Here is a 24,814-nt window from a genome sequence, read left to right as displayed (position 1 = left end):
AATGTAAATGATTTACAGATTTTTTGAATTTGCAAAGTTATTGAGAATATGAATGAAGCAAATATTAACACCACAGTTACGTAGCGATTTAGTATTAAAGTAATAACACCACATTTCCCTATACAGTACCTTATAATCATGCTTACATTTTGTACACGAAGAAGTTTTTTTTCTTTGGTTATTCTTAGAATGTGTTCATCACTGGAGGAAATGCCATGTTCAGTCATTTTAAAGAGAGACTTGAGAGAGAGTTACTGGCCATGAGACCTTTCCAGTCAACATTTTATGTTTCTTTAGCAAGTATGTGACTTCTTTTTAAGAAATAAGTACTTGAAATGGAGACGCAAATTGTTGCATAATTCTACATGGTTATTGCAAAGATCAAAGAGAGGCTGCGGCCATTATTCTCCAATAAATCACAAACCTCATAACAATTTATCACTAGTTTTAAATTGGTTTCCTCTAATTTTGACTGCTTTCACTAGGAAAAGGATAGAGGTATCTTTTGATTGTGACACTAATTGGTGGGAAAAATTTACTTTGAATTAGGATTACGTCATACTCTTTCTAATCCTTGAGATACAAATGAATGAGGATAGCATTCAATTGTGGCATCATAAGACACTTGTGATGATGTCCAAAGCTAAGTTCTGCATTTCTCTATATAGAAGTTTAAATATTGCCCTTCAAGCTTGGTTTTTATTTGCCAACAAAATCTCGAGACTCTCGGGATATATTCTCCAAGAATTCCTCTGATGCAGGAATCTTTTCTTAATTAAACAGAAAAGTCAATTTTAAGTACACTATTTAGATGATCAAATTAAGTAATGAAGCATAATTAATCTATCGGTCATCTACTTTGGGTAAAATTTAGAGATAATTCAGCCTCATTGTGTATGCAAGCATCCACAGAGATTATAAAAGGTGTAAGTGTAAAGATGAGTTTACAGCTACTTGGGTTGAGAATGGGATATTACATATATTAGCCTAATATTCTTGAAATATCTAATTACAATATCCTTGTGGGAAAAAAAATGAATATAAGAAAAACTGCTGCCTGTAATTTATTTTCAATGAAGCAAATCTCCAATTTTTGAAATTGCCCAAATCTTCTTGTGAACAATGACTAGTTTACAGTTGAATTCACAGATGTATGGTTTTTAACAACATTGCCTTCAACATAATTTTGCTGTGTACGGTATGCAGATTCTTGCATTGATAAGAACCCAGAGTAAAGGGAATGCAGTGACCTTGAATGCACTTTCTAGATCAAAGGTTGTGGTAAAAAAGAAAACAAAATCTGTATAATCTTTATCTGAAGCATATTTTCTCTCTCTCTCTGTGGCCCCTTCTAGCTCATACCTTGCCCATAGATTGTTCATGGGTAAAAAATGTTCAGTTTCGGTCAACTTCATAACTATGGTTTGTGGAAATGTAACTCTTAAACCCCAGTCACATTTTGAAAAACAACCAACGGCTGACAGTTTTTAAGGCAAAAATAGGATTCTTCAGGAGACAGTTGGCTGTTCAACGGCCGTTGTCTTGCCAGATTTTGACATCTTTTTTTGTAGGAAGACCAATTTTTTGTCTGTCGGGCCATGTTATAATTTTTGATTATAATAATAATAATTCGGTGGCTGATTCCTTCTTATGAAGCAGGTTGGTCAGTCGATATGTAGGAATTGGGTTTTTGTAGATGATGGCTGGTGGTGAAAATCAAACTGAGGCTTAGCTAATGATGATCAGGCAACTGTTGGCCAACTTAGAATTATTTAATTTTTGAAAATTATCAGTGTTCCTAGAAATTAATGTGACTGCTCCGCGTCACCTGATACCAATGTCGGACGATCATGTTTTTCAGCCCATGATATGAGAAAAATTTGGTCGCCTGACCATCGCCTTAAATGTGACCAAGGTATTATGCCAAAAAAGTTAGGAACATTAACAAAAGAGCTAGGTTCACTTTTTGCATAAAATGGCCCTGTAGATATACCAATTTATGGACAAACACATTATGTCCCATTTCAAATATCAAAATGAAGCAGAGACTTAGAGTATAGTCTTTGAACTTTTCTTTCCTATTTGAAAAAGTTTCCTCTGGAAGTCCAGGTATTGGAAGATAGGCATAATGTTTTTTAAGCATGTTAAAGTTTAAGGAGCAGGTCTCAGTACATACAAGGTTATTATTTTTGCCATATCATTTTTTCAAACGAATTTGACATATTTTAAATTCTCTTAGATGCAGTTTTGTTGAAATATTCCTTAAAATCTTGTTTTAAATTTGCTCATTTGCAAAAAGGGCAAAAATAAAATGGGGGTGAAAATTTCATGTATATAGTATAAACTCGATGGTGACTAAAGTTTGCTTGGATGATGCATGTAGGGATACACACTCATCAACCAGAATTGCTGTTGAATGTTGGAACTGACTTTCAAAATTTCTGGATGAATGTACAGTTAAGTTGTTGAAGCTAAAAGTAACTATAAATCCTACTCAGAACTAATTTGCTTAGATGTTGCATCTAGGGAAGCACAATACCAGAACATTTGTTTAGTGTAAGACTTTGCCTTAGTTATACATGTAGTTAATATTGATTGTCTATGTTTATTTATTCATATGTATTGTTGTTTCAACACATTGTTTCTATTTGAAACTGTTGATAATTTTAGAAAACCCCATTCTTGACGCTTGGTATGGAGCCAGAAAGTTTGCATTATCTTCCTTGTTGATGAATGGCAGTATTACAAAAGCAGATTATGAGGAAAAGGGCAGTGAATACCTGAAAGAACATTGTGCATCCAATAAATATTTTCAAATGCCTCCATCAAACAAATGAATCAATAAACTTTGAAAGTATTATTTTTGTGTTTCATTTTGAATTTTCAGGAAAAATTATACTTACACTGTACATAGTAACTGGGTCAAGCACCCAGTTTGCTGTTTTCAGTCACCTGTGTCATTCAGGTGACCTATTGCTATCTGTTTTTGTCCATCGTCTGTCAAGGACATGCTTCATCCATAAACTTTTGAACATTTTCAGCTTCTCATTAACCTCTAAATCACAGTTTCAACAAATTTTCATATACAGAATCTTTGGGCAAAAGGATAACAAATTATGAATTTCATGATCTCCCCCCCCCCCCTTTAGGGCCCAATGGGTGTGGCCAAAACCAAAAAAAATTAATGCATAAAAATCTTTATCCTGGACATGCATCAGTTAGTTAAACTGTTAACATGATTATCATATACAGTTAGCCCTTAACCAAAATTGTTAGGTTTATGGACCCAGGGTAGGAGTTTTAGAAGTTAAATGGGGCTCTATTGATCATAGAATGAAAATGCATAAAACCATTTAAAAACTTCTTTGCTCCCTCTTTATAATTAGCAAATAAATTAAGTGCATGATTATGATGAGCAAGGATGTCTCTTTCAAAATTGTGAATATCATGGCCTCTGGGTTTGTGGCTCTGGTGTTAGGATAGGGCTCTATTGATTACATAGTGTAAATGCTTTATTACTTTGAAAATCCTTTTTATGCCCCTAGGTATCTGGCAAATTACTAAATGCATGGTTATGATGAACAAGGGTGCCTCTTCAAAAAGTATGAAATTATGGCCCCTGGGTCAGGGTTTGTGGTGTTAGGGCAGTGCTATTTTGATTATACAGTGTAAATGCAAAAATTTAAAAATCTTCTTTGCCCTGGTTATTTAGCAACATTCTAGTGTATGGCTACGATGAACAAGAGTACTGTACGTGTACTTAAATTGACATATTCAAAATTTAGCGTAATCACTAGGTATTGAGATTTTGGCGTATTCATGAATTAGCACTGCACACTTCCGCGCCGTATATTGTATTCATAAAATGATTTTTTAGTGGTAGTCATGAATTAGCACATCGTTGTCCGCACCAAAGCCGCTAAAATATGAAGCCCGCTTTTTTAAGTACACATACAGTATCTCTGAAATTATGAATCTCATGGCTCTTGGGTCTGGGGTTCTGGTATTAGGGAAGCACTCTATTGATTATATAGTGAAAATGCATTATTTCTTTGACAATCTTATCCCAAGTGTGATTGACTGATTGATTGTATGTTGTTTAACATCCCTCTCAAGAATTTTTCACTCATATGGAGACGCTACCACTTGCCGGTGGAGAGCTGCAAATTTTGTCTTATGCTCGGCATTTACGGCCATTGAGCAGTGAGGGATCTTTTTTGTGCCAGCACCTACTGCAACACGGGACCTCGGTTTATACGGTCTCATCCGAAGGACCGGTTTCCACGTCCCACAGTGGGATTTGAACCCACTACGTAAGGATCTATCCTAGGTATGAAAGTAACAAACTAAGTACACGGTTATGATGAGCAAATATGTTTTTCTCGAAAATTTTACCTTCTGTGTTTGTGCAAACTATCATGAATGCCAATTGCTTGATCACATCATAAAACCAAATGAGAGGCCCATGGGCCACAATGCTCACCTGAGTCGATGGTCCTTCTAGTCTTTGTTAGCAGATTCTTTTTCCCACGTATTCTGATGTAAAATTTTGATCACCTTTTATGGCCCCATCCTACCCCAGGGGATGATGATCTGAACAAATTTCAATCTAGACTACCAGAGGATGCTTCCATATAAATATGACTAATCATAGATTTGTTGTTCTTGAGAAGATGACATTTAACATTTTCCAATGTGCTCCTGTGTAAAACTTTGATCACCCATTGTGGCCTCACCCTAGTTCTGGGGGTCATGTTTTAAACAAATTTGAATCTTACAACCTGTGGATGCTTCCTTTAAAATTTGACTATTCATGGCTTTGATGTTCTTGGGAAAACTTATGTTTGAGATGAATATTTTTAAGATTTTTCTTACATATTCCTATGTAAAACTTTGATCCCCTGTTGTGGCCCCAGGGGCAATGATATGAAGAAACTTAGATCTTCACTACCTGAGGGTGCTTCTGTATTAATACGACTAATAATGGCTTTGCTGTCCTTGAGAAGATTTTTAAAGATATTTCCTACATATTCCTATGTAAAACTTCATTCCTCTGTTGTGATCCCGTGTATGGGGTGACATGAACAAAATTTAATCTACAGTATGTAATGAAGATCTCGCATAAGTTTAATTTTTTCTGTTGCAGCAGTTCTTGAGAAGAAAATTTTCAAAAGATGCCACCAAAATTTCACAAATCGTAATTATCTCCCCTGGTAAGAGGGTGTAGTCATTCATTTGAACAAAATTGAATATCCTTCATCCAAGGATACTCTGTGCCAAGTTTGGTTGAAATTGGCCCCGTGGTTCTGGAGAAGAAGATGAAATTGTAAAAAGTTAATGACAACAAGAGACAATGGACAATTATTGATCAGAAAAGCTCACTTGAGCCCTCGGTTCAGGTGAGCTTAAAACGTGACAGTTATTCCATAAATAATGTAATTCATAGGTCAGTTGAATCAAAGAATATGCTAACAATGATACAAAATTTACTCAAGTTTTTTATGGTCAGGTAGACTTGTTAACAAGAGATAAAATTTAGACAAAAACAAGAGGTCCATGGGCCACAACGCTCACCTGAGTCAATATGGCATTGCTGTTCTTCATCAGCAGATTTCTTCTATTTATTCATATGTAAAGCTTTCATCGTCTGTTCTAGGCATACCCTACCCTCAGGTGCCATGTTTTGAATAAAATTGAATCATTTCTGAGGATTCTTCTATATTCATATAACTAATCGTGGCGTTGGTAGTCTTGTAAATGGAATTTTAAAGATGTCTGCCACCCTACCCGGGGGGGGGGGGGGGTCATGATTTGTACAAACTTGAATCTACACTACCTGAGGATGCTTCCATATCAGTATGACTAATCATGGCTTTGTTGTTCTTGAGAAGATTTTTAAAGATTTTTCTTATATATGTTATCTTGTATAACTGATCCCCCATTATGGCACCACTCTACTACTGGAGGATGCTTTGAAAACTTGAATCTTCCATATCAATAGGACTAATCATGGCTTTCCTGTTCTTGAAAAGTTTTTTAAAGAATTTTCCTATATATTCCTTTGTAAAACTTTGATCTCCAATTGTGGTCCCACCCTATCCCCGGGGGTCATGACTTGAACAGACTTGAATCTACACTACCTGAGGATGATTCCGTATCAATATAACTAATTATAGTTTTGTTGTTCTTGAGAAGATTTTTAAAGATTTTTCTTATATATGTTATCTTGTATAACTGATCCCCCATTATGGCACTACTCTACTACTGGAGGATGCCTTGAAAACTTGAATCTTCCATATCAATAGGACTAATCATGGCTTTCCTGTTCTTGAAAAGTTTTTTAAAGAATTTTCCTATATATTCCTTTGTAAAACTTTGATCTCCCATTGTGGTCCCACCCTACCCCCGGGGGTCATGACTTGAACAGACTTGAATCTACACTACCTGAGGATGATTCCGTATCAATATGACTAATTATAGTTTTGTTGTTCTTGAGAAGAAGATTTTTAAAGATTTTTCCTATATATTCCTATGTAAAACTTTGATCCCCCATTGTGGCTCTATTATACCCCTAGGGGTCATGATTTGAACAAGCTTGAATCTACACTACCAGAGGATGATTCCATATGAATATGACTAATTGTGGCTTTGTTATTCTTAGGAAGAAGATTTTTAAAGATTTTTCTGTCATAGTGTGTTATTTTGTGTAAAGATATTTTTGTAACTATTTAGGATTTGACTTAGAGAATTAATTAATTATACCCCGGTACTCATATGTGTGATGACAAACATTTGACAAGACTCAATCTGTTAAGATAATTATCTGTAATTAATGGCATATGGTCACTCGGTTTCAGCTTAAATAATTATCTGAGTGGTCATCATTAGTGTTTTATTTATAATTATACTTAATTAACCCTTTCATTATAAATATACTGTTAGAATATCCTCATGCTACTAACTTGGGTCTTAAAGTGGCTTTCTAAGAGACTGTCCACCAGTCTGCCAGTAGACCAAGTAGTGCTGAGTCCAAATTGATTGTATTATTTTAAAAGTTTATTTCATTGTTTTCTTTACTTTATCAATTCCAATTTCCTAATTCATACTCCAATTTATTTGTTTCTGGCTTTGTTTCATTTGATCATTGTGGATACAATTATTGAACTAAATTGCAACCTAATAAATTGTAAAAACTGTCAAGCTGCCTTCGAGTCATAACTCTATGCATATTTGATCTTGGTGTTGCTAAGCCCAAACATAGGCTGACCCCCTGTCTCTTGGTTAGAGCAATGTCAGAGTAAGTTACCTTTATCTACTGGTGCCTTGTAAATCGGTGACATTTCCCTTATATTCCTATATAAAACTTTGATCCCCCATTGTGGCCCCATCCTACCCCGGGGGTCATGATTTGAACAAACTTGAATCTACACTACCTGAGGATGATTACATATCAATATGACTAATTGTGGCTTTGTTGCTCTTGAGAAGAAGATTTTTGAAGATTTTTCCTATATATTCCTATGTAAAACTTTGATCGCCCATTGTGGCCCAATCCTACCCCCCGGGGTCATGATTTGAACAAACTTGAATCTACACTACCAGAGGATGATTCCGTATCAATATGACTAATTGTGGCTTTGTTGTTTTTGAGATGATTTTTAAAGATTTTTTTCTATATATTCCTATGTAAAACTTTGATCCCCATTGTGGCCCCATCCTACCCCCGGGGGTCATGATTTGAACAAACTTGAATCTACACTACCAGAGGATGATTACGTATCAATATAACTAACTGTGGCTTTGTTGCTCTTGAGAAGAAGATTTTAAAGATTTTTCCTATATATTCCTATGTAAAACTTTGATCGCCCATTGTGGCCCAATCCTACCCCCCCCCCCCCCCGGGGTCATGATTTGAACAATCTTGAATCTACACTACCAGAGGATGATTCCGTATCAATATGATTAATTGTGGCTTTGTTGTTTTTGAGATGATTTTTAAAGATTTTTTTCTATATATTCCTATGTAAAACTTTGATCCCCATTGTGGCCCCATCCTACCCTCGGGGGTCATGATTTGAACAAACTTGAATCTACACTACCAGAGGATGATTACGTATCAATATAACTAATTGTGGCTTTGTTGCTCTTGAGAAGAAGATTTTTAAAGATTTTTCCTATATATTCCTATGTAAAACTTTGATCCCCCATTGTGGCCCAATCCTACCCCCCGGGGTCATGATTTGAACAAACTTGAATCTACACTACCAGAGGATGATTCCGTATCAATATGACTAATTATGGCTTTGTTGTTTTTGAGATAATTTTTACAGATTTTTTTCTATATATTCCTATGTAAAACTTTGATCCCCATTGTGGCCCCATCCTACCCCCGGGGGTCATGATTTGAACAAACTTGAATCTACACTACCAGAGGATGATTCGGTATCAACATAACTAATTGTGGCTTTGTTGTTCTTGAAAAGAAGATTTTTAAAGATTTTTCCTTTATATTCCTATGTAAAACTTTGATCCCCATTGTGGCCCCATCCTACCTCCCGGGGGTCATGATTTTAACAAACTTAAATCTACACTTCCTCACAATGATTCAACGTAAGTTTCATATTTCCAAGCGCAGTGGTTCTTGAGAAGAAGATTTTAATATGATGCCATTAATTTTTCATAAATTCATAATTATCTCCTCTTGAAAGAGGGCGCGGCCCTTCATTTGAACAAACTTGAATCCCCTTAACCCTAGGATACTTTCTGGCAAGTTTGGTTGAAATTGGCCCAGTAGTTTTTGAAAAGATGAAAATGTGAAAAGTTTACGACAACGCCGACGACGACAACGCCAACGACAGACAACGGACAAATTTTGATCAGAAAAGCTCACTTGAGCCTTCCGCTCAGGTGAGTTAAAAATGCTTATTTTTGTACACTAAATATTCCTAAAAGACCAAGAGAGGCCAATCTGATACAGTAAGAGATGAGTTTATGTGCTCAAGCTTTTAGTTAAGTCTACATGATGATAGTAACAAATGGAAGTGTATTAGCACTGGCAAGTACCGGCAAGTAAATAGTTCTACTTTATGATTTGTTACTGAGTACTTGACTATTTTGTTGTTCCCTGATACTATATAATTTCTATAATTTCTCTTGCTTTTGTCCTGCTTATCTTCATTTTATTTTGATTTATACTTCTATGGAACACAGGTGTCCATTAAGGCCTTTTGGCCTCGTTAGCTCATCTAAGCTGAAAGCACAAGTGAGCTTTTCTGAACACATCTTGTCAGGCATCCATCTCTGTCCATCCATCTGTAAAATTTTAATATTTTTGAAGCCCATCGCTATTAGTGATGAGACTCATTGCTGCCACCCCGCTTATCCGGTATATATATATATATATATATATATATATATATATATATATATATATATATATATATATATATATATATATATATATATATATATATATATATATATACTGTGGCAACAAAGGATTCAACAATGTTTACGCAACTGAAAATAGTGCAAATCTTTTAATGAAAGAAAAAGTGAGCAAGCTCACATACCCCATGCTCCCCTCAAAAATTTTGAAAAGGCAACACATAATGAATGGTACAGTGCACTTTAAATACAAAGTATAATTCAAAAAGGGGCATTACTTGCTGGTGGACAGTCTGTCCCCGAGGATACTTGTCGTTCGGTACCTATTCATTCATGAGTACACAGAATAACGAAATGAAACTGGCAAACGCGTCGCCCAATATAAAAAAAAGCGTCACTCTTTTGAGTCTATAAGGGACATAGACTCAAGGAGTTCATTCGGTGCCCCTCGGATAATCCTCAGGGATATTGAACATATGTCATATGTACAGTCTTCAGATTCCCAGTTTTGGTATAAAACCAATAGTTCATACAAAAAATTGAAAGAATGCAAGGTTTCTCTTAGAGATATATTTGAAGATTCCTTTTCCGATCACATGTCTTCTATTTCAAAATGTTCTGCCAAAAACTGTAATACCTGTGACATTTTGATAACTAACACTTCTTTCACCAGTAATCTTACTGGACAGAGTTTCTATACCAAAACTTGGGAAAATATTAACTGCAAATCTACTAATGTTGTCTACGGAATAGAATGTAATCTTTGTGGAATTGTTTATGTTGGTAAAACCAAGGGTTCACTTCATAAAAGAATTTCGGGTCACAGATTTCAAATCAACAACGTGGGCCAGCAGCTTCTCTACAAGCACTTTAATTTACCTGATCATTCAAATTTGTCAATGAAAGAATTTGTAGAAAAAATTTACCACCATACAAACAGTCCATCACTGAGTACACCTTAACGTAGACAACGAGAAGAATTTGGGATTAGAAAATTAGGGACAGACTTTCCCTATGGATGTAATGAAAATATCGATAGTGTTGGAAATCTCTCCATTCCACAGTGTAACAATGTAAATGTGGTGGGCCTTTTTAACCATACACAGAGACGTAAGCATAGTCATGGGCATCGGTCTTACAATAAACCTTTAATACATGATGTCTCTTGATTCATTACTACCTTAGGTCTACATCATATTCACACCAAACTACTCTGTCCCTTTGAAACTTTTACATAGTCTTCTTGAAAAGGTCAAGGAAAGTCCATTTTTTGATTCCTCGGCACTAGAATATAGGCTCGGATCTGTGATTATGGATATTGCAAATCATAGGCTTTTTAAACCCCCACGTTTTACTAAAGAAGTAGCAGCTAAAACAATCCGTTTTTTTCTTAAACTTCAATATGCCAACAAAGGAATTGACGCAGTTAATATAAGTAATATTCTTAATCACAAAAGGGTCGTCTTGTATTCCACCATATTTCAAGTTAAAGACTACACCTTGTATTTCCTACAAATATATATCGACTATTGCTTCCAAACTTTTTAATTACAAGAAAACTTTACAATGCCTGGATATCGAATATCTGAAACATAATCCTCCATCGTGTTCATGTTCTTCTTCACCCTATAACTATAGTCCTGCTGGGCGCGTTATTACTGGTGACGTAAATATAGTTAATAATGAGGACCTTAGATCACTAATTTTAAATGGTCCTAAATATAGGGAACCCCGATCCTTCAAATGGCGTCGGAATTTCATAAATATTATGGATTCTGTAGAGGATTACGCCAGGCGATGGGCCAGACATGAAAAAGAAGACCTTGACACTTTGTCAGAATGGCTTAAATGTATCAGATGTATGTTAAAATCGCGCATTAAAAGATTGAGGGGCAATATGAGAACCATCTATCCTTCTGTATTCAATAATCCAGAAGTGAAAAAAGAATTTGATTACATGATCAGTACGTACTGGTCCCTGCTGACAAAGCAGGTAACAACATTGTCTTTGTTTGTAAGGCTCATTATATTAAAGGTCATAGGAAACGATTCTTAACATTAGGATTTCACTTTTTAAAACCTAAAGCTATATATGAAAGAATGTTAAATTACGAGTAGTAATATTTTTTTTGCCTTTGTTCTACTGAAAAATAAAGGTGAAAACTTTTCCACTTGTTACTTTTCTTACCCGCTTATCGTTCTTGATTTTGTGGTTTTATGAAGTCACAAGAGCCCACTGATGTAAACAGAGCATTAGACTAATGTATATTATTTCTACCATATTTTTATCTAGTTAATTTAAGCTATTTTTGTAAATATAAATGTGTCTATGTTTCCAGGTGAGTTATCGGATTTCGTAGTTCAGTCAATTCAGTTTGAAGGAGTCGTTAATAAGGCACGGCAACTCAAAACGGGGGCTTTTTATCGGAGGATGATCCTGATGGATATCCTATATAAAATTACGCTTAAATTAAGCTACAACTTCGATTACTTACTCTGCATCAAACCTTTAGAAACAAAAAATATTTCCCTGTTTAATACACATATACGACATTCCAAAAGGATTCCATGTCATTAAAAAAAGTTAATAAGTCGTTTTTTATTCCAAGAAAAATCGCATAATGCAACATAGAATAATTTATTAAAAGTTACCTTTTCTGATATGAATAAAAATTTTGATTAAGCCTATAATATTCTGTTAAAGAAAGAATATGACACTTATATGGGGAATAACCCTAATGTGATCCCCAAAATAAACACGGGGCCGGTGGTATTTAAGTCCATGATAAGCGTGAACCACTGAAAATGTCAACGTCTTTGAAGTTTCGTTTTCCCCGATCCTAAACACACATATTGCTGTAAAAACGATATAGCAATAGAATCCCTGAGTTTATGACATGATCGTATTCTTCTATAAAAAGATATATATATATATATAAAGAAGAAATGTTGAGCCCAGAGCAAATGAGATTGTTACGATGCCGATACTTTGTACAGACACGCTTAGACTCTACAATATCGAATTTTGAAATAATCGGTATGTAGTAGTAAACAATACAGTCCGTGATCAGTTTGCAAATCCATCCATCATTTGCGAGACTACAATTTTAATATTAATGTTCTTTTTAACAGATGATAAAACTTTTGAAATTATATCCTTTACAGAAAAAAAAACAAATATAATACACACTGGAAAAAAAAACAGGTTTGTATACGATGATAAGTACTGATCTTTGATAAATATTTTAACAAATTGACTGGAAAGATACCTACCTTTTTCGTATTTTATGTATTAAATTTTACTAAATTAAAAAAAATGTCGATTTCTAATTCATTCAAAATCTACATTTGGTAGAATCCTTATTCTTCATAGAAATATTTCCATATATATATGTTAGAGTTGCTTTTTAAAAACGTCGTTTGTACTAACTCCCATATATACAAGTTTACGTATAGTTCTTGCCAGAGTTGTTTTTAACCCATCTGCAGTGTGTTTAAAAACGACACGATTATTTCAAGAACTTTCAATTACAAAAAGAAAGAAATAAGAAATAACAAAAGGGATGAGAGGTATGGTATGAGATCGGGTATTGGTGCTGATGTTGTACATGAGTAAGTGAATATTAAGACAGATTCAAATGATAAGAATTGATTTAATTATATAAAACAGTCACACATGAAATTTTTTTTCTTGTTTTTTTTTTTTAAAGTCATGTGATACTTAACGCAGCAGGTACGTATCGTTTGTCAAGAAAAGTGCCATACTGACAGTGTTGGACTTTGAGTGAAAGTAAAACTATGTTGTAAATAAATGATTTCATAAAAACAACTGCCCTGGTTATGAAAAATGAATTCATTCTCACTCTCCCTTCTTTCTCTCTGCCGATTGCTTTATTTTTCTCTCAATAGATTGAAGTATCAAACGATGAAAATGATCACATTTTGATTGATAAAACATGCAAACATCTTGCAAATATGCAATGGAATTTTTAAAAAGAAATACTTGCTTGTTTGAAGATCGTATATTTATACTAGGTTTTAGCCATGATTATGATATTCTTTAAAATTAAGCTGCAAAATGACATGATAGCATAGCTTTGAACAGCGATTGGGCCTTACTGACGTCATATTCTAAGGGAGATAAGCAATTTAGTCAAAGTGAATTTTCACGACTGAGTAATTTTGATCGACTGTGCTGTAGCAATCTTGCGTAAAAAATCCAAAAAACAATTTCAGTCTTATTTTACCAGCTCATATGAACTTATTCCCGTATGTAACTCAATATGTTCAGGTAATTGTCTCCTATGACCTTTAAATGTATTTTAGAGGAACTTGGATTTAATTCTACAAGTGGTAATCCAACTTATACTCATAGTTCTCTTTCTAAGGAAGAAATTCTTCAAAAACATATGTCAGTTTTGAATATTTTTAATATTCCAAACAACTAAAATGAATTAATTTTGAATTACCATATCTATATTGGATTCCGAAACTTTATAAAAATCCTTACAAAGATATACATAGCGGGTTCCAGTAAATGTTCAACCAAGCCTCTTTCTTTGCTCCTCACTAAGATATTAACAGTAGTGAAAGGGAAACTTCAAGAGTACTGTGCAACAATATATTCGAGAAGTGGTGTAAATTAGATGTGGATACTTAAAAATTCCAAGGAACTTTTGGAAAATTTGAAATCACATGATTTTACCAAATTCAACAGCTTAAAAACTTAACGACTTTTCAACTTTATACACAACCATTCCCCACGATAAATTAAAATCCAGGCTTTTTGATATCATTGACAGCTGCTTTTTCAATAAAAATGGAACTCGTAAATTTACTTACCTTATCATTGGTCATTTGCAAAATTATTTTGTTAAACAACATTCTGATTGTACACACAAGTACTCTGAAGTTGACATTAAAAAGATGCTTGAGTTTCTGATTGACAATATCTATGTGGTTTTTGAAAACCAGGTCTTCCAACAATCTATTAGCATTCCCAATGGTACCAATTGCGCCCCGTTATTAGCAGACCTTTTTTTGTATTCATATGAAGCAGAATTTGTCCAAAATCTTACACTTGAAAAGAAGAAAACACTTGCTGTGGCCTTCAACTCGACATTTAGATATATCGACGACGTATTGTCAATTAACAATGGTTATTTCCATTCTTATGTCGATAAGATATATCCCGGTGAGCTTGAGATGAAAGATACTAAATAGTCTGACACATCTGTTTCATATTTGGATATTTTACTTGAAAAAGACGTTAATGGTAATCTAACAACCAAGCTTTATGATAAACGTGATGGCTTTAACTTTTCAATCGTCAACTTCCCTTACTTATGCAACAATATACCTTCATCACCTGCATACGGGGTTCATATCTCTCAGTTGATTCGATACGCAAGAGCATGCTCTACGTATGTACAATTTCTAAAACGAGGTAAATTATTGACAAACAAGTTGATGAAACAAGAATATCAGCAGTCTCGTTTAAAGTCATCATTTCGTAAGTTCTATGGTCGATACAACGACCTTGTCAGAAAATACAATTTATCATTGAGTCAAATGCTGACTGACGTTTTTCATACTAATTGTTAGGTAATTGTTTACACACTGAATTGTCGACGGATTTTTCCGTTATTTCCCGATCATGACAAGGAGCAGAAGGCAGATGTGACCGGTCGTCAGGGGATGCACACTCCTCCATGGCACCTGATCCCACCTCTGATGTTTTGGAGGTCCGTGTTTGCTCTCTATTTTGTAATTTTAAATGGACTTTTGAGCTTGAATACTGTTCGTTATCTCCATATATTTCATTGCAAAAAATCATCACATCAAAATTTCTTGCATATAAGGACATTCAAATCTTTGTCTGCTACAAATTTAATTGGGCTGAGTTTCTAGATAAATAATAGAATCAAAATTTCTTGGTAATATACAAACATTATGTCTGAAATACCTACAAAGTTTCGGGAAATTCAGTGCAGGAATTATGCTGACAAACTGTTATTTAAATTCCTCAGTGATTTCGATTTGTTATTGAGTGTAAGTCTATGTTCAACATACCACAATTTACACATTTAAGAAACTGATGAAAACAAAATTATGATGTAGCATATAAATTTAATTATATACTGTACTTATGAAATTATTTAAGGCAAAGCAATAATTTCAGAGGTGTGTGTGTGTGTGTGGGGGGGGGGGGACTTTTTGTGTTCCTCTATCCAAGATGTGTGTGTGTGTGTGTGTGTGTGTGTGAGAGAGAGTATGTGTGTGTGTGTGTGTGTGTTGAATCACTAATATTTTAATTTAAAAACAAAAGGGGTTTTTTAATAGGTCATAAAATATTTCACTAAAAATTTCATTACAAAAGCTGATTCCAGTTGATTTCTTTATTACTTAGCTGGAAAGTTTCTTCAATAATAGCCAAAACTCTAAGGGCAAAAATAATGTACTCGGAATTTCCTGGCAATATGCACATCTACACCCTGCGTCCTAAACATCTGCAAAATCTGAAGAAATTCTGTAGGCGTTTTAAGAAGAGATGCGCTGTCAAACTGTTCCTCTCTATATTAAAGATGTGGCCAAACGTCTAAATGGAAAAGTGCAGAAATTCCAAGAAAAATAACGGAATCGGAATTTTCTGGCAATATGCACATCTACACCCTGTGTCCTAAATATCTGCAAAGTCTGAAGAAATTCTGTGAGGCAGTTTGAGAAGAGTTGCGCTGACAAACTGTTTTTCTCTATATTCAAGATAAGGTCAAACATATAAGTTGAAAAGTGCCGAAATTCCAAGAAAAATAATGGAATCAGAATTAATTTCCTGGCAATATGCACATCTACACCCTGTGTCCTAAATATCTGCAAAGTTTGACGAAAATTCTGTGCAGCGGTTTAAGAAGAGTTGACAAACTGTTCCTCTCTACTTTCAAGATATGGCAAAAAAATCTAAGTTGAAAGGTGCCGAAATTCCAAGAATAACAATGGAATCGGAATTTCCTGGCAATATGCACATCTACACCCTTTGTCCTAAATATTTACAAAGTATGGCGAAATTATGTGCAGCAGTTTAAGAGAAGTTGTGCTGACAAACTGTTCCTCTCTATATTTAATATATGGCCAAAAAAAAAAAAAAAACTTGAAAAGTGCCGAAATTCCAAGAATAACAATGGAATCGGAATTTCCTGGCAATATGCACATGTACACCCCGTGTCCTATATATCTGCAAAGTTTGACGAAATTCTGTGCAGCGGTTGAAGAGGAGTTGCGCTGACAAACTGTTCATTTCTTTATTCAAGATATGGCCAAAAACGTAAGTTGGAAAGTGCCGAAATTCCAAGAAAACTAAAGGAATCGGATTTCCCTGGAAATATGCACATCAACACACACTGTCACAGTGTCCTAAATATCTGCAAAGTTTGACGAAATTCTGTGCAGCGGTATAAGTGGGGTTGCGATGACAAACTGTTCCTCTCTGTATTTCTATATTCAAGATATGGCCAAAAATTTAACTTGAAAAGTGCCGAAATTCCAAGAAAAATTAAGGAATCAGAATTTCCTGGCAATATGCATGACTACACACTGTGTCCTGAATATCTGCAAAGTTTGACGAAATTCTGTGCAGCGGTTTAAGAGGAGTTGCGCTGACAAAAAACAGGGCTGACGGACTGAATGACGGGTCAAAAACATTATACCTCACGCAACTTGTTGTGTGGGATATAATAATCAGATATTGATTAATGTACTTTGCCAATTCAGTGTGATTCGAATTTATATGAAAAAATTTTTCAGTAATAAGTTGTCTAAATTTTTTTTATACACAATGACATAAAAAATCGAAATAATGCATTTATTTATAGTTTGCAGAATATGCACAGCTCTTCCTGAGTTCGAGGATGACCTGGTAAAATATGCAGAGCTTATCTCCAACCCTATCCAAGGTAGGCTAGCTGATAAGAACTGCACTGAGCAGAGTCACCTCTGATTACAAATTACCAACAGTGGGAATATTCCATTCTATTTTACACTTCATTAAATAAACACCTTCATCACCTGCATATGGGGTTTATATCTCTCAGTTGATTCGATACCCAAGAACATGCTCTACGTATGTACAATTTCTAAAACGAGGTAAATTATTGACAAACAAGTTGATGAAACAAGAATATCAGCAGTCTCGTTTAAAGTCATCATTTCGTAAGTTCTATGGTCGATACAACGACCTTGTCAGCAAATACAATTTATCATTGAGTCAAATGCTGACTGACGTTTTTCATACTAATTGTTAGGTAATTGTTTACACACTGAATTGTCGACGGATTTTTCCGTTATTTCCCGATCATGACAAGGAGCAGAAGGCAGATGTGACCGGTCGTCAGGGGATGCACACTCCTCCATGGCACCTGATCCCACCTCTGATGTTTTGGAGGTCCGTGTTTGCTCTCTATTTTGTAATTTTAAATGGACTTTTGAGCTTGAATACTGTTCGTTATCTCCATATATTTCATTGCAAAAAATCATCACATCAAAATTTCTTGCATATAAGGACATTCAAATCTTTGTCTGCTACAAATTTAATTGGGCTGAGTTTCTAGATAAATAATAGAATCAAAATTTCTTGGTAATATACAAACATTATGTCTGAAATACCTACAAAGTTTCGGGAAATTCAGTGCAGGAATTATGCTGACAAACTGTTATTTAAATTCCTCAGTGATTTCGATTTGTTATTGAGTGTAAGTCTATGTTCAACATACCACAATTTACACATTTAAGAAACTGATGAAAACAAAATTATGATGTAGCATATAAATTTAATTATATACTGTACTTATGAAATTATTTAAGGCAAAGCAATAATTTCAGAGGTGTGTGTGTGTGTGTGGGGGGGGACTTTTTGTGTTCCTCTATCCAAGATGTGTGTGTGTGTGTGTGTGTGTGTGTGTGTGTGTGAGAGAGAGTATGTGTGTGTGTGTGTGTGTGTTGAATCACTAATATTTTAATTTAAAAACAAAAGGGGTTTTTTAATAGGTCATAAAATATTTCACTAAAAATTTCATTACAAAAGCTGATTCCAGTTGATTTCTTTATTACTTAGCTGGAAAGTTTCTTCAATAATAGCCAAAACTCTAAGGGCAAAAATAATGTACTCGGAATTTCCTGGCAATATGCACATCTACACCCTGCGTCCTAAACATCTGCAAAATCTGAAGAAATTCTGTAGGCGTTTTAAGAAGAGATGCGCTGTCAAACTGTTCCTCTCTATATTAAAGATGTGGCCAAACGTCTAAATGGAAAAGTGCAGAAATTCCAAGAAAAATAACGGAATCGGAATTTTCTGGCAATATGCACATCTACACCCTGTGTCCTAAATATCTGCAAAGTCTGAAGAAATTCTGTGAGGCAGTTTGAGAAGAGTTGCGCTGACAAACTGTTTTTCTCTATATTCAAGATAAGGTCAAACATATAAGTTGAAAAGTGCCGAAATTCCAAGAAAAATAATGGAATCAGAATTAATTTCCTGGCAATATGCACATCTACACCCTGTGTCCTAAATATCTGCAAAGTTTGACGAAAATTCTGTGCAGCGGTTTAAGAAGAGTTGACAAACTGTTCCTCTCTACTTTCAAGATATGGCAAAAAAATCTAAGTTGAAAGGTGCCGAAATTCCAAGAATAACAATGGAATCGGAATTTCCTGGCAATATGCACATCTACACCCTTTGTCCTAAATATTTACAAAGTATGGCGAAATTATGTGCAGCAGTTTAAGAGAAGTTGTGCTGACAAACTGTTCCTCTCTATATTTAATATATGGCCAAAAAAAAAAAAAAAAACTTGAAAAGTGCCGAAATTCCAAGAATAACAATGGAATCGGAATTTCCTGGCAATATGCACATGTACACCCCGTGTCCTATATATCTGCAAAGTTTGACGAAATTCTGTGCAGCGGTTGAAGAGGAGTTGCGCTGACAAACTGTTCATTTCTTTATTCAAGATATGGCCAAAAACGTAAGTTGGAAAGTGCCGAAATTCCAAGAAAACTAAAGGAATCGGATTTCCCTGGAAATATGCACATCAACACACACTGTCACAGTGTCCTAAATATCTGCAAAGTTTGACGAAATTCTGTGCAGCGGTATAAGTGGGGTTGCGATGACAAACTGTTCCTCTCTGTATTTCTATATTCAAGATATGGCCAAAAATTTAACTTGAAAAGTGCCGAAATTCCAAGAAAAATTAAGGAATCAGAATTTCCTGGCAATATGCATGACTACACACTGTGTCCTGAATATCTGCAAAGTTTGACGAAATTCTGTGCAGCGGTTTAAGAGGAGTTGCGCTGACAAAAAACAGGGCTGACGGACTGAATGACGGGTCAAAAACATTATACCTCACGCAACTTGTTGTGTGGGATATAATAATCAGATATTGATTAATGTACTTTGCCAATTCAGTGTGATTCGAATTTATATGAAAAAATTTTTCAGTAATAAGTTGTCTAAATTTTTTTTATACACAATGACATAAAAAATCGAAATAATGCATTTATTTATAGTTTGCAGAATATGCACAGCTCTTCCTGAGTTCGAGGATGACCTGGTAAAATATGCAGAGCTTATCTCCAACCCTATCCAAGGTAGGCTAGCTGATAAGAACTGCACTGAGCAGAGTCACCTCTGATTACAAATTACCAACAGTGGGAATATTCCATTCTATTTTACACTTCATTAAATAAACACCTTCATCACCTGCATATGGGGTTTATATCTCTCAGTTGATTCGATACCCAAGAACATGCTCTACGTATGTACAATTTCTAAAACGAGGTAAATTATTGACAAACAAGTTGATGAAACAAGAATATCAGCAGTCTCGTTTAAAGTCATCATTTCGTAAGTTCTATGGTCGATACAACGACCTTGTCAGCAAATACAATTTATCATTGAGTCAAATGCTGACTGACGTTTTTCATACTAATTGTTAGGTAATTGTTTACACACTGAATTGTCGACGGATTTTTCCGTTATTTCCCGATCATGACAAGGAGCAGAAGGCAGATGTGACCGGTCGTCAGGGGATGCACACTCCTCCATGGCACCTGATCCCACCTCTGATGTTTTGGAGGTCCGTGTTTGCTCTCTATTTTGTAATTTTAAATGGACTTTTGAGCTTGAATACTGTTCGTTATCTCCATATATTTCATTGCAAAAAATCATCACATCAAAATTTCTTGCATATAAGGACATTCAAATCTTTGTCTGCTACAAATTTAATTGGGCTGAGTTTCTAGATAAATAATAGAATCAAAATTTCTTGGTAATATACAAACATTATGTCTGAAATACCTACAAAGTTTCGGGAAATTCAGTGCAGGAATTATGCTGACAAACTGTTATTTAAATTCCTCAGTGATTTCGATTTGTTATTGAGTGTAAGTCTATGTTCAACATACCACAATTTACACATTTAAGAAACTGATGAAAACAAAATTATGATGTAGCATATAAATTTAATTATATACTGTACTTATGAAATTATTTAAGGCAAAGCAATAATTTCAGAGGTGTGTGTGTGTGTGGGGGGGGGGGGACTTTTTGTGTTCCTCTATCCAAGATGTGTGTGTGTGTGTGTGTGTGTGTGTGTGTGTGTGTGAGAGAGAGTATGTGTGTGTGTGTGTGTGTGTTGAATCACTAATATTTTAATTTAAAAACAAAAGGGGTTTTTTAATAGGTCATAAAATATTTCACTAAAAATTTCATTACAAAAGCTGATTCCAGTTGATTTCTTTATTACTTAGCTGGAAAGTTTCTTCAATAATAGCCAAAACTCTAAGGGCAAAAATAATGTACTCGGAATTTCCTGGCAATATGCACATCTACACCCTGCGTCCTAAACATCTGCAAAATCTGAAGAAATTCTGTAGGCGTTTTAAGAAGAGATGCGCTGTCAAACTGTTCCTCTCTATATTAAAGATGTGGCCAAACGTCTAAATGGAAAAGTGCAGAAATTCCAAGAAAAATAACGGAATCGGAATTTTCTGGCAATATGCACATCTACACCCTGTGTCCTAAATATCTGCAAAGTCTGAAGAAATTCTGTGAGGCAGTTTGAGAAGAGTTGCGCTGACAAACTGTTTTTCTCTATATTCAAGATAAGGTCAAACATATAAGTTGAAAAGTGCCGAAATTCCAAGAAAAATAATGGAATCAGAATTAATTTCCTGGCAATATGCACATCTACACCCTGTGTCCTAAATATCTGCAAAGTTTGACGAAAATTCTGTGCAGCGGTTTAAGAAGAGTTGACAAACTGTTCCTCTCTACTTTCAAGATATGGCAAAAAAATCTAAGTTGAAAGGTGCCGAAATTCCAAGAATAACAATGGAATCGGAATTTCCTGGCAATATGCACATCTACACCCTTTGTCCTAAATATTTACAAAGTATGGCGAAATTATGTGCAGCAGTTTAAGAGAAGTTGTGCTGACAAACTGTTCCTCTCTATATTTAATATATGGCCAAAAAAAAAAAAAAAACTTGAAAAGTGCCGAAATTCCAAGAATAACAATGGAATCGGAATTTCCTGGCAATATGCACATGTACACCCCGTGTCCTATATATCTGCAAAGTTTGACGAAATTCTGTGCAGCGGTTGAAGAGGAGTTGCGCTGACAAACTGTTCATTTCTTTATTCAAGATATGGCCAAAAACGTAAGTTGGAAAGTGCCGAAATTCCAAGAAAACTAAAGGAATCGGATTTCCCTGGAAATATGCACATCAACACACACTGTCACAGTGTCCTAAATATCTGCAAAGTTTGACGAAATTCTGTGCAGCGGTATAAGTGGGGTTGCGATGACAAACTGTTCCTCTCTGTATTTCTATATTCAAGATATGGCCAAAAATTTAACTTGAAAAGTGCCGAAATTCCAAGAAAAATTAAGGAATCAGAATTTCCTGGCAATATGCATGACTACACACTGTGTCCTGAATATCTGCAAAGTTTGACGAAATTCTGTGCAGCGGTTTAAGAGGAGTTGCGCTGACAAAAAACAGGGCTGACGGACTGAATGACGGGTCAAAAACATTATACCTCACGCAACTTGTTGTGTGGGATATAATAATCAGATATTGATTAATGTACTTTGCCAATTCAGTGTGATTCGAATTTATATGAAAAAATTTTTCAGTAATAAGTTGTCTAAATTTTTTTTATACACAATGACATAAAAAATCGAAATAATGCATTTATTTATAGTTTGCAGAATATGCACAGCTCTTCCTGAGTTCGAGGATGACCTGGTAAAATATGCAGAGCTTATCTCCAACCCTATCCAAGGTAGGCTAGCTGATAAGAACTGCACTGAGCAGAGTCACCTCTGATTACAAATTACCAACAGTGGGAATATTCCATTCTATTTTACACTTCATTAAATAAACACCTTCATCACCTGCATATGGGGTTTATATCTCTCAGTTGATTCGATACCCAAGAACATGCTCTACGTATGTACAATTTCTAAAACGAGGTAAATTATTGACAAACAAGTTGATGAAACAAGAATATCAGCTGTCTCGTTTAAAGTCATCATTTCGTAAGTTCTATGGTCGATACAACGACCTTGTCAGCAAATACAATTTATCATTGAGTCAAATGCTGACTGACGTTTTTCATACTAATTGTTAGGCCATTATTTACAAACTGAATTGTCGACGGATTTTTCCGTTATTTCCCGATCATGACAAGGAGCACACAGCCGGTGTGACCGGTCGGCAGGGAATGTTCACTCCTCCATGGCACCTGATCCCACCTCTGATGTTTTGGAGCTCTGTTCCTATTTTGTATTGTTTAATTGACTTTTGAGCTTGAATACTGTTCGTTATCTCCATATATTTCACTGAATATGTGCACATTTTGAATCATTTAATTTTGAAAAAAAAATGATTTACTGTATAAACACGAACACAAAGAATAAATCATTGTCGCAAAGAACGGTCAAAATGTAGGATCCTCTCCCATTATGAGGAGGAGAGAGATATGAGTGGACTCTGGACCATGGCTTGAAACTATGAGAACAAGCTTATTCAGAGAATTTGTGTCCCTCGCCTAGGTGGAAAAAAAAAGAAGAGCATGCGTAGTTCGGGAGGGGGGGGGGGGTCGGATTCCCCTCCCCCTGGATTTGTAGAATTATTAAATGTATATAGGTACATTGAAGCAAATAAAAAATACCTATGTGGATATGAAGATTTGATTGCTTATTCTTTAATATGTGTATAGAAGATTCTTTTTATATAGAATATTTATCACACTGTAATAATGATTTTATACAACAGAGTTTGTACAAGCCAGACGTTATAACTTTTTCATTTCACATGCTGATTACTATCATTTAGTAAATATAAATTTTTCATTTCACATGCTGATTACTATCATTTAGTAAATAAAAAAAATCGACCGGGATTTGAACCCGGCACCTCTCACATGCTAAGCGAGAGTCACAACCCTAGACCACGGAGACACTTGCTTCTAGAGCAAATTAAATGCAAACAGTAGGTCACATATAATGTTTATATTCACGTTCGATATTGTCAAAATTTTACACAATACATGTACATGGTGTCTAATTTAGCCTTTACTAAACAGTTCTACTAGATGTAATAAGAATATAAAGTCGACAACCTGTATTATACGTAATAACTCTCCACATGTCCCAGTGCTAAAAACAGTGCCAAGCCACTTTTAATACTATAAATATTTAAAAAAAAAAAAAAAAAACGAGGCGGGACACTTTGAGAGCGGCGAGAGAGGCCCTAGGGAGTTATGGTATAAAATTTCATAAGCTCAAAAGCTTTTTGAGATATCGCCCAGAAACTAAAGTGTTATACACAGACGGAATGTATGAATTTACGACCTTGAACTTTGACCTTTTGACCTTAAAATCAATACGGGTCTTCCTCAGGCCACAGGGAGTTGTTTCGTAAAATTTCATTGCAAAAGCTCAAAGGATTCTCGAGATATCGCGCGGAAACGAAAGTGTTAAAACAGACATAATTTATGACCTTGACCTTTTGACCTCAAAATCAATAGGGTTCTTCTTTAGGCCATAGGGAGTTGCTATGCAAAATTGCTATTGCAAAAGCTCAAAGGGTTCTCGAGATATCCCCCGGAAACGAAAGTGTTACAGACAGACAGAAATACAGACGGACGGACGAACAGACCCAAATTAATATCCCCCACTTTCAGTGAAAGCGGGGAACAATAAATATAAATAATCACATTGCATTAGACTCTTGAACTCATGATTCTTCATATTATCATATATGCAATTTTAGATAGTATAAAATCAATTTTGATCAATTCAAGAGCGACACCACTTACCCGAGTCACACTGGCCCTGCTAGTCAACGCAAGATTAAT

General features: G+C 35.1%; 1 protein-coding gene across 1 annotated transcript in view; it reads left to right on the top strand.

Moving 5' to 3' along the window:
* Window positions 1-2,860, top strand: part of LOC133192070 (actin-related protein 5-like) — a 99,248-nt gene extending 96,388 nt beyond the window's left edge. The window contains exons 18-19 of the mRNA XM_061327914.1: window positions 189-300; window positions 2,671-2,860. Coding sequence (XP_061183898.1) covers window positions 189-300; window positions 2,671-2,837 — 279 coding nt within the window. The 3' untranslated portion in view covers window positions 2,838-2,860. The remainder of the gene's footprint in view (window positions 1-188; window positions 301-2,670) is intronic.
* Window positions 2,861-24,814: the final 21,954 nt, after the last annotated feature.

This window comes from Saccostrea echinata, unplaced genomic scaffold, assembly GCF_033153115.1.
Source record: "Saccostrea echinata isolate AGI-Se365-2 ecotype Australia unplaced genomic scaffold, CSIRO_AGI_Sech_v1 ptg000025l, whole genome shotgun sequence".
In the NCBI taxonomy this organism is placed as follows: domain Eukaryota; kingdom Metazoa; phylum Mollusca; class Bivalvia; order Ostreida; family Ostreidae; genus Saccostrea; species Saccostrea echinata.
This window is presented reverse-complemented; position numbering and strand designations above follow the sequence as displayed.